Below are 15158 nucleotides of genomic sequence, written 5' to 3' on the forward strand. Positions count from 1 at the left end.
GCAAAATTGGCGGAGAAGCGATGAATGTAATAGGAACTCGTCATAGAACGAATGTCCACCGTTTCAACAGCCGTTGCAATAAATTTGCATCACTTCTTACGGTGTGATCCATATCGTTGTGTGATATTTTCCCAAATAAATAATTTTTATTTATTCGTTTTTTATTTGATTTTTGGTCGAACTTTTGTTAGAATTATATAAATATTTATAAAGACCTCGAGCTTAAAGAAACATTAATTTATAATAATTTTTATATTTTTTATGATTTTTAATGCATTCTAACGCTTGTTTCAATATTTTCAAAAATTATCGATTTTTCTATAATGGATTTAGCATTTTTGTGGCAAAATTTGAATAATTTTTACCATTTTATTTATTCTTACTCTTTTTTTAAACTATTTAAAAAAAGAAAACAAAAATTGCGCATTAAAATATGAAAAAAACTGAACTAAAAACTTCCTGTGCAGTTAATATAATTAACTTCTTTGTGAGGACATTTTTGGAAGTGCTTTTAAAGTTGTGCCTTTAATAAAAATCCCAATTTTTTTTGCTGGGAAAAGTGTGGAACTACTTTTAGTTGCTTTATTATATAATTTTGATGTCTATTTTTGTATATAAGTTCAGCCTACAAATTTTTAGCTAGGGGGGCTATAGCCCCCCCTAGGAAAATTGTCTAGCTACGCTAATGGGGAAATTCTAATACTGGCAACACCATATTCTCCTTACAATAGCGCTGCTCGTGTACCCGATATTTTTTGATAATTATCACAAATTTCTTCCGGAAGTCCAAAAAGCCAGAAAAGAGAACCGACAGAAAAAATATGGAAATTAATTAATAAGGAAAGTAATTGATCCAATTAATTTTTTAATTGAAATATCTTCAATCACGTAAATGATAATATCAAACAAGTATATACGGCCGTAAGTTCGGCCAGGCCGAAGCTAATGTACCCTCCACCATGGATTGCGTAGAAATTTCTACTGAAGACTGGCATCCACAATGGAATTACTTGGGTTGCGGTACCACTTGCCAATGGCAAGGTATCTTAAAACTTCCTAACACCGTTTTCTAGATTGCAAGGTAGTCTATACTTGGTATATATTAAACTAAAATAGGCCGATTAAATACATATATAATTAAGTTTGACAAAATTTTCTATAGAAAAAAAATTTTGACAAAATAAAATTTTAACAACATTTTCTATAGAAGTAAAATTTGGACAAAATTTTCGATAGAATTAAAATTTTGACAACATTTTCTATAGAAAAAAAATTTTGACAAAATATTCTATAGAAATAAAATTTTGACTAAATTTTGTATAGAAATAAAATTTGACAAAATTTTCTATACGAATAAAATCTTGAAAACATTTTCTATAGAAATAAAATGTTGACAAATTTTTCTATAGAAATAAAATTTTGGTAGATTATTTTTGGCTCGAGTGGCAACCAAGATTATGGACCGACATGGACCAATTTTTGTGTGATTGGGGATCGGCTATATATAACTATAGACCGATATGTATCAATTTTGACATGGTTATTAGCGGTCATATACAAACATATTTTGCTTCAAGCATATACATTTTTGGGTATTGCCCAAACATTTATATGTTTGATCTCTTCTAATATATAATATGTTTGAAAGCATATTGGTCTAAACAATATATGTTTGGGTAGTCCAAGTTCCAAACATTTTGTATTTTTGCATCCAAATTCAATAATGTTGTCTTCCAAAAAACAATATGTTATTATGTGAACATATAATATGTTTGGAAGCATTTTGCACCCAAAAATATTATATTTTTAAAAAAATTCTCCCAAACAATATTGTGCTCAAAATTTTATTTATTTATTTATATATTTACAATCATAATGAATTATGAAAATAAACAGGTAATATAGGTGCTAACAATATAGGTTTTCGACCTGAATGCTCAAAATGTTGTTTCTGCCTAATTGTATATTCCCCCACATCTTTCTCACTTCCACGAGATTTTTTAGTTCTTAGCACCTTTTTCTGTAATACAAACATTGTAGAAGAAATTATTCAATTTTATGATTTTTTTATTTTAATTTTACCTTTTGCCGGACGGGGATTCGAACAGCGGACCACACAGTTTGTAAGGATCAAAGAAGTAGCTGATCAATTGCCCAAGGAAAAATAAAATGTTAATTTTGTAATAACAAGCAACAACCACCAACTTAATTCAATATCGCTCCCTGTTAAATAGCCCTCCAAGCTACTAAACACATATATGTTTATAGGCTATTTCTAAATTAATATATGTTTGCATCCAAGCATATTATATTTACAAACATTTTATGTCCCAAACATAATATGTTCTAACATATTAACATATATGTCCCAAACATGTTATGCTAGTTTATGAACATTATATGCTTGCACTCAAAAATATTGTGTTTAAAAATTTGTGTTCCAAACATATAATGTTTATAGCCAAACATATGAAAAACAGTCTTTTTCATCCGTGTACTAACACCACGTTCCAAATTTCAACCGGATCGGATGAATTTTGCTCTACCAAGAAGTTTCGGAGGTCAAATCTAGGGATCGATTTATATGGGGGCAATATATAATTATGGACCGATAAGGACTAATTCTTGCGTGTTTGTTAGAGACCACGTATTACCACCACGTTCCAAATTTCAACCGGATCGGATGAATTTTGCTCCTGAAAAAGGCTCCAGAGGTCAAATCTGGGGATCGGTTTATATGGGGCCTATATATAATTATGGACCGATATGGACCAATTTTTGCATGGTTGTTAGAGAACATATACCAACACCATGTACCAAATTTCAACTGGATCGGATGAATTTTGCTCCTCTAAGAGGCTCCGAAGGTGAAATCTAGGGATCGGTTTATATGGGGGCTATATATATATTTATGGACCGATATGGACCAATTTTTGCATGGTTGTTAGAGATGATATACTAATACCATGTACTAAATTTCAGCCGGATGAGATGAAATTAGCTTCTCTTAGAGGCTCCGAAGGTAAAATCTGGGGATCGGTTTATATGGGGGCTATATATAATTATGGACCGATATGGACCAATTTTTGCATGGTTGTTAGAGAACATATACCAACACCATGTACCAAATTTCAACCGGATCGGATGAATTTTGGTCCTCTAAGAGGCTCCGAAGGTAAAATCTGGGGATCGGTTTATATGGGGGCTACATACATATAATTATGGACCGATATGGACCAATTTTTGCACGATTGTTAGAGACGATATACTAATACCATGTACCAAATTTCAGCCAGATCGGATACAATATGCTACTCTTAGAGGCTCCGCAAGCCAAATCTGGGGGTCCGTTTATATGGGGTCTATACGTAAAAGTGGACCGATATGACCCATTTGCAATACCATCCGACCTACTTCAATAACAACTACTTGTGCCAAGTTTCAAGTTTATAGCTTAATTCGTTCGGAATTTAGCGTGATTTCAACAGACGGACGGACGAACGGACGGACGGACTTGCTTAGATCGACTCAGAATTTCACCACGACCCAGAATATATATACTTTATGGGGTCTTAGAGCAATATTTCGATGTGTTACAAACGGAATGACAAAGTTAATATACCCCCATCCTATGGTGGAGGGTATAAAAAATTTAATTGATTTGATTAGAAAATATCAATAAAATTTTTAATTGACACAATTAAAGATATAATTGATGTTGATTGCAAAAAACAATAAGCTTTATAAATAATTCAATCCAAGTTTTTTTATGTCTATTAGAAAACTCAATCAGTTTTTTAATTAATTTAATTATTTAGTTAAACTTCTATCAAATTTCCAATTAACTTTTTAATTGAATCAATTAAACAACTTTGTGTTTTCATTTTGATTAAAAATTGTACCAATTAACTTTCTTATTGAAAATTTAAAAACAAATTAATAAGTTTTTAAGTGACTAAGTCAGTTTCCGAGTTTGATTAAAAAGTTAATTTTATAAATTATTTTTTAATTAAAACATTTCACTCATTGACCTAAATAACTTAATGTTTCAAGTTTGATTAATTATATCAATTATTTTTTAATTGAAAATTTTTTCAGCTTCAATTAACTTTTTAATTGGAAATATTTTGGTATTATTTTTTCTGTGAAGGAAGAGATCACATTTGACATTTGTGAAATAGAGAAGTTGCAAGTTTTTGTTGGAGGTTTTTTTCACAGTAAGAACTTGCAGGTGTTAGTACTTAACCCATTACACACCAACAAAAAAAACATAACAAAAAAACAAAAAAGAAACGTTGCCTAATTTCATTAATAAACAAAGTTCTGCGAGATTTAATGTTGCCAATTTTCTGTACTCAAGCGAGTACAATGGCAGGGAATGGGTTAATTTCGATCTGCTTTTTTAGTGTATCTGCTTTTGGTGTATATTTATACAAAAAAAAATTAATATATTTATTTTTTTCATTTTGCTAATTTCAGCAAAGGGAGTAAAATCCAGTTTTACTCTCTTGGATATTTTTTTTAATTGATAATTTTTCTTGATTTGACAAGATTTTCAAAAATTTTAATAGTCGATTAATCGTTTTAAAGACTAAAAAATTCGAAATCGAGTTTTTTTTAACAATAAATTGATTATGATTTTATCTTGAAATAAAATGACAACAAATAATAAATGGAAAATAAAAATGCAAATAATTTTGGATCTAAGACCTGGTAATGTATTTAAGCTATTAAACTTTAACTACTAACATTTGTTGTATTCTAATAAAAGCAAAAATAAAATAATATATATATTTCCATTAGCGATCTAAGCCTTTGATGTGCTATCTGCCTCTGATACTTCAGTTTCTTCCATATCCTCTGTAATGAATAAAATATAATTAATAATAATTAAATAAAAACAAAAACAAACAATTTGCCCTAAGGTTTGTACTAATTTCGATTACTTCAATGGAATACCACGTTAAAATGTACACGAAAAAATATGAGTCAAAAATTTTCCAACCGATCAAAAATTAGTAACGGTCCTTAAGACAAAAATCCATTGCTAAGCACCTACGCTTGTTGCCTGGCATTCTACGCAAACGCTCTTGTTCCACCGCTGCAAAATATTCTGCCTCAGCTTGTTCACATACGGATTGGAAAGGTGCCACATTTACTTTGCCATTCAACATAGTTAAATCACCCTGATCTTGACCTTGATTGGTTTTCACTTTAAGTTTTATTTCACGTGATTTTGCTTCTAAAATCTTTTCACGGCGGTTTTCTCGTTCAAACATCTGAAAATAATCGGAAAAATAGATTTGGAAAAATATTTGTTTTTCACAATTTTTGAACTGCTAAAAGATGGTAATAATTTCGTTTTATAAAGGGAAATCTCCATATAAAAAATTATACTGTGAAAATAATAAAAATACAAATATTTCGTACATTTTTTGTTCAATTAATCTATAAATTTTTAATTAAAATGTCTTCAATCACAGAAATGATAGTATCAATTAAAAAATTAATTGAAAGTCAATTAAAAAACGAATAGATACAATTACAAAATTAATTGATACTATTAAATTTTGTGATTGATTTTTATTTCAATTCAAAAGTTTGTTGAACCAATTATATTTTTCATTGAATATTTTTAAAAAATCAATGAAGTCTTTAACTGGAAAAAATTTAGTGTAATTTTTTTCTGTGTATGTAAAGGTGAGTATTAAGTTCGAGTTTAGCTATCAAAAATTGAAAATTATCAAAAATTTTAATCGAAATAAAAAAACAACAAAAATTTAAATCGAAATAAAATTTTGAAAAAATTTCTTGTAGAAATACAATTTTGGTAAAATTTTCTATAGAAATAAAATTTTGACAAAATCTTCTATAGAAATAAAATTTTTACAAAATTTTCTATAGAAATAAAATTTTGACAAAATTTTCTACAGATATAAAATTTTGACAAAATCCTCAATAGAAATAAAATTTTTACAAAATTTTCTATAGAAATAAAATTTTGACAAAATCTTCTATAGAAATAAAATTTTTACAAAATTTTCTATAGAAATAAAATAGAAATAAAATTTTGACAAAATTTTCTATAGAAATAAAATTTTGTCAACATTTTATTTCTACAGAAAATGTTGTCAAACTTTCATACCTATAAAAATTTTGTCAAAATTTTATTTTATTTCTATAGAAAATTTTGCCAAAATTTTCTTTCTATAGAAAATTTTTCTCAAAATTTTATTTCTATAGAAAATTGTATTTCTATATAAAATTCTGTAGAAAATTTTATTAAAATTTTATTTCTATAAAAAATTTTGCCAAAATTTTATTTCTATAGAAAATTTTGTCAAAATTTTATTTCTATGGGAAATTTCGTCAAAATTTTATATCTATAGAAAATTTTGTCAACATTTTATTTCTATAGAAAATTTTGTCAAAATTTTATTTCTATAGAAAATTTTGTCAAAATTTTATTTCTATAGAAAATTTTGTCAAAATTTTATTTCTATAGAAAATTTTGTCAAAATTTTACTTCTACCTAAAATTCTTCCAAAATGGTATTTCTATATAAAATTCTGTCAAAATTTTATTTCTATAGAAAATGTTGTCAAAATTTTACTTTTGTAGAAAATTTTGTTAAAATTTTATTTCTATAGAAAATTTTGCTAAAATTTTATCTATAGAAAATTTTGCCAAACTTTTATTTCTGCAGAAAATTTTGTCAAAATTTTATTTCTAAAGAAATAAAATTTTGGCAAAATTATCTGTGGAAATAAAATTTTGACAAAATTTTCTATAGAAATAAAATTTTGTCAAAATTTTTTTCTACAGATAATTTTGCCAAAATTTTATTTTTATTGGAAATTTTATCAAAATTTTATTTCTATAGAAACTTTTGTCAATATTTTATTTCTGTAGAAAATTTTGTTAAAATTTTATCTATAGAAAATTTTATTTCTATAGAAAATTTTGTCAAAATTTTATTTCTATAGAAAATTTTGCCAAAATTTTATCTATAGAAAATTTTATTTCTATAGAAAATTTTGTCAAAATTTTATTTCTATAGAAAATTTTGTCAAAATTGTATTTCTATAGAAAATTTTATTTCTATATAAAATTCTTCCAAAATTGTATTTCTATATAAAATTCTGTCAAAATTTTATTTCTATAGAAAATTTTGTCAAAATTTTACTTCTGTAGAAAATTTTATTAAAATTTTATTTCTATAGAAAATTTTGCCAAAATTTTATTTCTATAGCAAATTTTGTCAAAATTTTATTTCTATGGGAAATTTCGTCAAAATTTTATATCTATAGAAAATTTTGTCAAAATTTTATTTCTGTAGAAAATTTTGTCAAAATTTTATTTCTATAGAAAATTTTGTCAAAATTTTATTTCTATAGAAAATTTTGTCAAAATTTTATTTTTACAGAAAATTTTGTCAAAATTTTAATTCTACCTAAAATTCTTCCAAAATGGTAGTTCTATATAAAATTCTGTCAAAATTTTATTTCTATAGAAAATGTCAAAATTTTACTTTTGTAGAAAATTTTGTTAAAATTTTATTTCTATAGAAAATTTTGCTAAAATTTTATCTATAGAAAATTTTGCCACACTTTTATTTCTGTAGAAAATTTTGTCAAAATTTTATTTCTAAAGAAATAAAATTTTGGCAAAATTATCCGTAGAAATAAAATTTTGACAAAATTTTCTATAGAAATAAAATTTTGTCAAAAATTTTTTTCTACAGATAATTTTGCCAAAATTTTATTTTTATTGGAAATTTTATCAAAATTTTATTTCTATAGAAGCTTTTGTCAATATTTTACTTCTGTAGAAAATTTTGTTAAAATTTTATTTCTATAGAAAATTTTGCCAAAATTTTATCTATAGAAAATTTTATTTCTATAGAAAATTTTGTCAAAATTTTATTTCTATAGAAAATTTTGTCAAAATTGTATTTCCATAGAACAGAAAATTTTCTCAAAATTTTATTTCTATCGAAAATTTTCTGAAAACTTTATTTCTATAGAAAATTTTCTCAAATTTTTATTTCTATAGAAAATTTTGTCAAAATTTTATTTCTATAGAAAATTTTGTCAACATAGAAAATTTTGTCAACATTTTATTTTTATAGAAAATTTTGTCAAAATTTTACCTCTGTAGAAAATTTTGTTAAAATTTTATTTCTATAGAAAATTTTCCCAAAATGTTATCTATAGAAAATTTTGCCAAAATTTTATTTCTATAGAAAATTTTGTCAAAATTCAACAAAATTTTATTTCTACAGAAAATGTTCTCAAAATTTTATTTCTATAGAAAATTTTCTCAAAACTTTATTTCTATAGAAAATTTTCTCAAATTTTTAGTGCTATAGAAAATTTTGTGAAAATTTTATTTCTATAGAATATTTTGTAAAAATTTTATTTCTATAGAAAATTTTGTCAAAATTTCATTCCAATCCATGGTTTTAACAATTCCCATCAAATTTTGGAGATGATTTTTTTTTGTTCTTTTCAAAAATAGTTGTATGATATAATATTTTATGCTAACTTCACCAACGAAATGAATAAGGATAAATAATCTTACCGCTGTCAATAAAGGTTTGTCATTTTTATTCGAGGTTACCATATTCTCCGAAACTTCAATGAGAAATGTGGCACCCAATTTGCTGCCGCAACTCACAAATTTACCGTTTTCATTGGTACGCACACAATAGAGGGGTTCGTCGCAAACTTTCACCGTGAGTACAGGCTCGTTCTGTTGCTGTAATAGATCCCATGTGTCCAATACACCATCCATACGGGTTATAAAGAATTGAGAGACCCTGCATTATATAAAAAAATCATTATTAGTTTTCCAAGACATGTGAAGCGATTAAAAAAAATAATTTTGGTAATTCTCAGGTGTTTCAGTGAATTATGACGAAGTCATGACAGAAGTATTTAAAATACGGCTCCCATCCAGGGCTGTGGAATCGAGCCAATTTTGATCGACTCGACTACAGCATTTTTCATCAGCATCGACTCCGGGTAATATAACTAAATCTCATTTTAATACCACTAATTTGTAGTTCTATCGTAAATGGATCGATATAAATTATCGTATTTATTTATGTGTGCAAAAAGATCTTAATTTCACATTTGATGCCAATTGAAGTCTACACTGAAAAAACAGTGAACCCTTTTCCATTGCAAAATGAACTAAACTGTAGTAATATTGACCATGATTTAGCCCTTAAGATTTTTTTCAACTTGTCTAGTTTATAATATTCTTAAATTTTAGTTCATCTATAACATTGTAGTTCAGTTCATTTTTACAACACCATAAGATTTATATACCCCTACCAAGTTAAAAAGTCAGTATTATTTTGGTTTACTTGCTTATTTTGTGAGAAACCCGATAATAAAAATTGGTTAACAGTCTCTTTAAAATGTCGACGACTAAACTATTTTCAAATCAATCATTCCACAGTACAGAGAAATTAAATAATTAAAGGAACAACAAACCGTTTTACTATTATGAAAATTTTCATACATTAAAATTAAACTTTCTTTAAGCAAAAGTACTTTATTATAAAAACTTATGATGAAAGTTCTTAATACAATGTTTTTTGTGAATAAAAATTATGACCACGTGGAACAGAGAATAGTTCATTTGAACTCGCTGTTTGGACATTTTGACTTATCCTTTTTTTATTCATCGTAGGTAATTTTTTCCCATATCTTGCTGGAAAAAATGGAAACAATAATGAAAATCGTTAAAAATTAACACCATGTAATAAATATAATTTTTAATTCTTCATTTTAGCTTGTAACTTATAATATTTGGGGCATTTTATCAAATGGTGTAAGGAATTTAACTCTTCTTTGGAAAACGTATCTCATAAAATTTGTACCTGAAACAATTAGAGAAATAATGAAGTATTCTAAATAAACTCATTATCGAAGTGAAGGATATAATAAAATAAATATTCTAGTTGAAAGAAAGCCAAAGTTTTAATATAAAACTTACCAATTCTCTATTAAATTGTACGCTGAGAGGAAATATAAAAAGTTGACCAAATTTATTTGGGCTACTCTGAAATTAAATATTTATTTTTTACATTAAATAAAATTATTAAATAGGTTTCCAAAAAATCTAATGAAAAAAATTATATTATGCATAAAAAAACAAATATTGTGGTTAAAAGAAAGTTAAAGAATCCTTACCAATTCACTATTAAATTACAAGCAAAGGAGTACTAAAATTTTTTTCAAATTTTTAAGGGGTTACTCTGAAATTAAATATTTGTTTTTTTACATTAAAAATATTACATTGGTTTCCAAAAAAATTGATTAAAGAAATACTAAAATAAGGTATTAAAAACCTGTAATTTTGATGATAAAAAGGTCATAAAAACGTAAATATTCTAGTTGAAAGAAAGCCAAATTTTAAAAGAAATCTTACAAATTCTCTATTTTTTAAATTTGTTCGAACCCATTTGGAGTTGCTCTGAAATTAAATATTGCTTTTACAACAAAGAAAAACATTAAACTGGTTTCCAAAAAAAAAAAAATTAACAAATAGTAATATACATAAAAAATATTATTTTTAAAAGAAAGCCATATTAAAAAAAACAATACTTACCAATTTATGACTAAGCTATACGCTGAGATATAACAAACATTTTCCAAATTCATCTGTAATTGAATATTATTTTTTTACATTAAATAATAAAAATTTCAATACTTTAAATTTCAACATATTTTCCTAAATATTCTTAATAACTTTTCTCTACACTACCGATAAAATATTAATAACTTTCATTTAAAAGGTTTAATTAACAAACACCAATATACAGTATGTCAAGAAAGTCTTTTGACATTGCCAAATATTTCAAATTCCAGAAATGATTGAAATATTAAATATTTTATTTTTTTGCAGCAATGCTGTGTACGTATGTATACTTTGCAAAATACATAATAAAATATTTTTTAAATTTCATTATATTTAATTTTGGAACAAAACATAATTTTTAACCTATTGTCAAAACACTTTCTTGACATATTGTATGTCTCAAAAATCCAAAATATTCCACGTCTTTATATTCCCTTGTTGCATACCAGCTAAAAAGATGCAACAGCCCACGCCAACGCCAACTATACAACTGAATCATGCCAAACAAAACCAAACAAAGCCAAAACATTCCTACAACAACAAAAACACATGTGCCTTTATTGAAAACAACACCTCATCCAGCCAAATAAACCATCCGCCAATAACAAACACACACAAACCACTAAATGAACAAAAATAAAAACAACCCCACACGCTCATGTATACACAACAAAACTCAAGTAACATAATCTTTACATTAATCACATTCCACTATGCCGATAAAGATCTCTGTACTATACATTAGTTCATCGCATCTGCTGAAAATTTACTCTAAGAATAATATTCGTAAAGGCACACCAGGGGCCAAATCACCGCAGTCGAAATCGAGTAATTCGTCATCGTAGTGTAGTTTACGCGGATCACCGCAGTCGTTATCGAATTGTTTCTACTCGAAGTTGAACACGATAGGTAGCATGCTATCGAAAACGAAGTTTGTAGTGATTTTTGGGCAGAAAAAAGGTAAACAAAAAGAAAAAAGTTGGTGAAAATGTAATAATTATTCTATTTTGGCAAAATACATTTAAGAAAACATAATATTACTTGCATTTAGGGAAACGGATCAAAGAGAGGAATGCTCAGTAGCCGCTTCAAAAAAAAACTAATTTTTTCAAGAACATATTTAAAAGTTTCTTTTGACAGATGAAAACGTCTTTTAAATCTATGGATGTTAAAAACACAATTAGTTAAAAGCACTCACTTCAAAATAGAATCACTTACTCTACTTCAGGCTATGCTAAAGGACTGCTTTTGTCACGAATATTTTTCCTTATTAATGCCACTTTGTACTCATCCTCTGAATCCGAACACGAGGAAAACAAAAAAAAAAAAAAAAAAAAAACATAAAAACAATATAAATATCTCAGAAATAACATAATTTGATAACAAAAAATTATTTTGAAATTCTTCTATCTTCCAATTTCTTATTACCATATGTTTACAGCAATGTAAAAAAAAGTAGTAGACAAAATAAATTACGATCGAATGCGGTGATCCAAAAATGTAATGCGATCGAAATGTTTCTCTATACGAAACAGAACTCGATGACGAATGCGGTGATTTGGCCCCAGTTTATGAACGATGAAACGATTAACTTAAAATTTGCAAAATTTTCATGAAATGTTAACTACCATTTTTAACGAAAATGTCTATAAATATAATTACATGTGAACTAAAAATATTTCATTGGGTAGTTTTTTTACCAACAATTATTAACTATAGGAATTGTCAGTAAGAAATTGCTATCCACTTTCAAGTTCATTTTTCGTAAAAAAATATTTTCTCATTCAAAAAAATCTTATGGTAAATTGCACTTATTATTTAGAAAGTACTTTACATTTCACAAGTAGTTTTATACCATGACAAACGAATTTTTAACTACCAGTTAAGAAATTTTTTAAGGAAATTTCCATCGTATTTTGTAGGCCATGAACTAAACGATTGCTACTCAGAATTTGTAAAATTTCCTTTCGAGTAGTTAATTTTCGTTGAAGATACGAAAAATGAACTAAAATTCTGGAAAATTCTTGTAATAAATTATTGTAAAAATCTTCTTAAATTTACGAGACACTTTTTTTTCTGTGTATATTTCAAATTTAAGGCAATGTCGGACCAGATACCAACAGTCTTCAGTATATGTATTTATAGACAAGTCACGGTATTCTGTCGCGGATTTTGGGCTCCCCATAAGAAATACATGTAAATAAGTGTTCGCCTACCGCCTATCGCTATGGTTATATTTACACACTTAGTGTGTAAGTATAGCGATAGGCGGTAGGCGAACACTTATTTAACTGCCTGTTCATGAAACACAAAATCGGCTCGGGACGAATCGTTCGTCTAGATTGAAACTAAAATAACTGTAGATATAACATATTTGCTAGAAAATCCTGAAATTTGTCATGAACTCATTATTTATGATTAACTATCGAACAGCGAAACAATTGGGATTCCACAGACTCTGGCTTTCGAGATATCAATATGGGATTTTTGAAGAATCGTTCGTCTCGAGGCGATCGAAACTGGCAGTAAGTGTATTTCTCATGGGAAGCCCAAAATTTGGCGACACGCCGCTCGCCGTCATGGTATTCCATCGCGGAATTTGAGCTTCCCATACATAAGAAATGCACGTAAAGAAGTGGTCGCCTATCGCTATGTTTATATTTACACACTAAATGGCAACACTACTTTATTTTTCTCCACCGCCTATCGCTACGTATGTCACATTATTTTGCCGCGTATTTTAGCCTTGCCATAAGAAATAAAAGTCGCCAGTCGACATTAGCTTTGGTTGCGAATAATTTGAAAACTGTTTCTTCTATTGTGTGGAATACGAAAGCTCAGACTTATTGAGAAAAACTCACTTTGTATAACTCCAGGATCCATCGGTTAACATGGCGTTGCTACTTTTAGTCCATATTATAGAGCTCTCTCGACAATCCTCAGACCATATGCGGGCACACCAATCACCAACGGTTAGGAAATTCTTAACAAATGCTGGATTACGCATTATGGCATAGACGGGACCCAGGTGACACATCATCTGGAGAAAAATTCGATTTTCAATTATACACGATTGACAAAGCAATATTTTCATAAATATAATGAACTCTTTAATTATATCTATGAAATTATTCCTTTAGATTTTATCGAAAATGTTCTTTCTATGGAAGCTCACCCTCAATTGTATCTTCTCAATGGGAGTCTTGCCCTTACGATTACACCCAAAAAGCATACCCATTTCAGAGCCAGCCATAAAACGTGTGGGAATTGTTGTCTCATATTCCAGAACCGATACACCATAGGACCTCGAGAGATCTTGTTCATCACTTTTCACCGGATCCATAAGTAGACGATCCAAAGGCTCTGTTAGCTTTCGTGTATCCCACCATAATACCTGACCATCTGAGCCTCCGGAAAAGAATTCCGTACCACTTTTGGAGTTATTCCACAATACCGAATTCACCGGATCTCGATGACATATTTCTCTTTCGCTTATCATCACCGGATATTTACCATGTCTTGTGTCCCAGGCTGCAACCTGACCATTATACATGCCACTCACCAAACTGGTGGGATCCTTCTGATTGTATTCCAAACAAACACATGGGACCTTTGGCTCCAACGTCAGATAGGGTTCATTGGGATTTTCCAATTCCCAAATATATGAGTTGCATTTTTGGCCGGTCTTATCACCTTGAAATTTCATATCACAGTGACTGACAGCTATCTTAATACCACCATCGGGTGACCAACTGAGATGGGTTACCGGTACTTTAATGGGATTGGGATCTCTATAGACATTGATGGTACGTGATCTACATGGCTCCGGCAATGGAGCCGGTTCCAAATCATCGAAATAGTTCTCATAAATATTTACGGCATTATTTTGAAAAATGTATTGTTCCATAGGTTTGGTTAGGTTCATAACCTGTGTTATGTAATTTTCATCTTTCTCTATTTTACGCTTATAGCGTACCGTCTGTTCAGGATCATGCATATTGATGTCCTTAGGCCAACCTCCCTCATTGTGGGTTATGCCCGTATGCTTGTAAGTGGCCCTCTCTGTATTGGCCTCACTCAAGGACATGGAATGAGCATATTGCGTATCACGGTCAATGGGATTTCGCAGAATATACGGTTTGGAATTTTCCCTATTGGAATTTTCTGAGAAGAGCACTTCATCTTTATTGGAAAATTTAACTGGATGGCCAAAATGTCGGCGCTCTTTTTTATAGGTGTACTCCATAGTTTTTATTAAAAAAAAATAAGTAAGTCAACAAGTATTTCGAAATGAATTTTACGAACAAAATCTTTACTATGCACCAAAATAACTTGTTTGAAAACTAAACCATGACTGCCATGGCAACAATATTTCATGGATAACGGTATACATTATTGCCAGTTGCAATTACGAAGAAGATAACGGTTCATAAGGAAAACACGAATTGGATGGTAACAAATTGACAACAAATCTTTTAAATGGTTGATTGAGAATAAATACTTCC

General features: G+C 28.3%; 1 protein-coding gene across 2 annotated transcripts; it reads right to left on the reverse strand.

The window, feature by feature from the left end:
- Nucleotides 1-4695: 4695 nt before the first annotated feature.
- Nucleotides 4696-14934, reverse strand: Dnai2 (dynein, axonemal, intermediate chain 2). Of its 2 annotated transcripts, none has more exons than XM_075306340.1 (5): nt 13829-14934; nt 13515-13693; nt 8584-8821; nt 5060-5279; nt 4696-4860 (listed from the first exon to the last, which is right to left on the reverse strand). In XM_075306340.1, exons 1-5 carry the CDS (start codon nt 14897-14899, stop codon nt 4808-4810), a joined length of 1761 nt encoding a protein of 586 aa, XP_075162455.1. In that variant the 5' UTR covers nt 14900-14934; the 3' UTR covers nt 4696-4807. The 2 variants fall into 2 exon arrangements, with proteins under 2 accessions (XP_075162455.1, XP_075162456.1); XM_075306341.1 differs by having other exon boundaries at nt 5056-5279.
- Nucleotides 14935-15158: the final 224 nt, after the last annotated feature.

The sequence above is a fragment of the Haematobia irritans genome, chromosome 4 (assembly GCF_050003625.1).
Source record: "Haematobia irritans isolate KBUSLIRL chromosome 4, ASM5000362v1, whole genome shotgun sequence".
NCBI classification, from domain to species: domain Eukaryota; kingdom Metazoa; phylum Arthropoda; class Insecta; order Diptera; family Muscidae; genus Haematobia; species Haematobia irritans.

Excerpts from the sequence above, each read along its gene's own strand:
- Dnai2 (XM_075306340.1), bottom strand. The coding sequence starts at position 14,899 with ATGGAGTACACCTATAAAAAAGAGCGCCGACATTTTGGCCATCCAGTT. Across the intron at positions 13,694-13,828 it reads TTGAGAAGATACAATTGAGG|ATGATGTGTCACCTGGGTCC; the intron begins GTGAGCTTCCAT and ends ATTTTTCTCCAG. Across the intron at positions 8,822-13,514 it reads GGATCCTGGAGTTATACAAA|GGTCTCTCAATTCTTTATAA; the intron begins GTGAGTTTTTCT and ends TATATAATGCAG.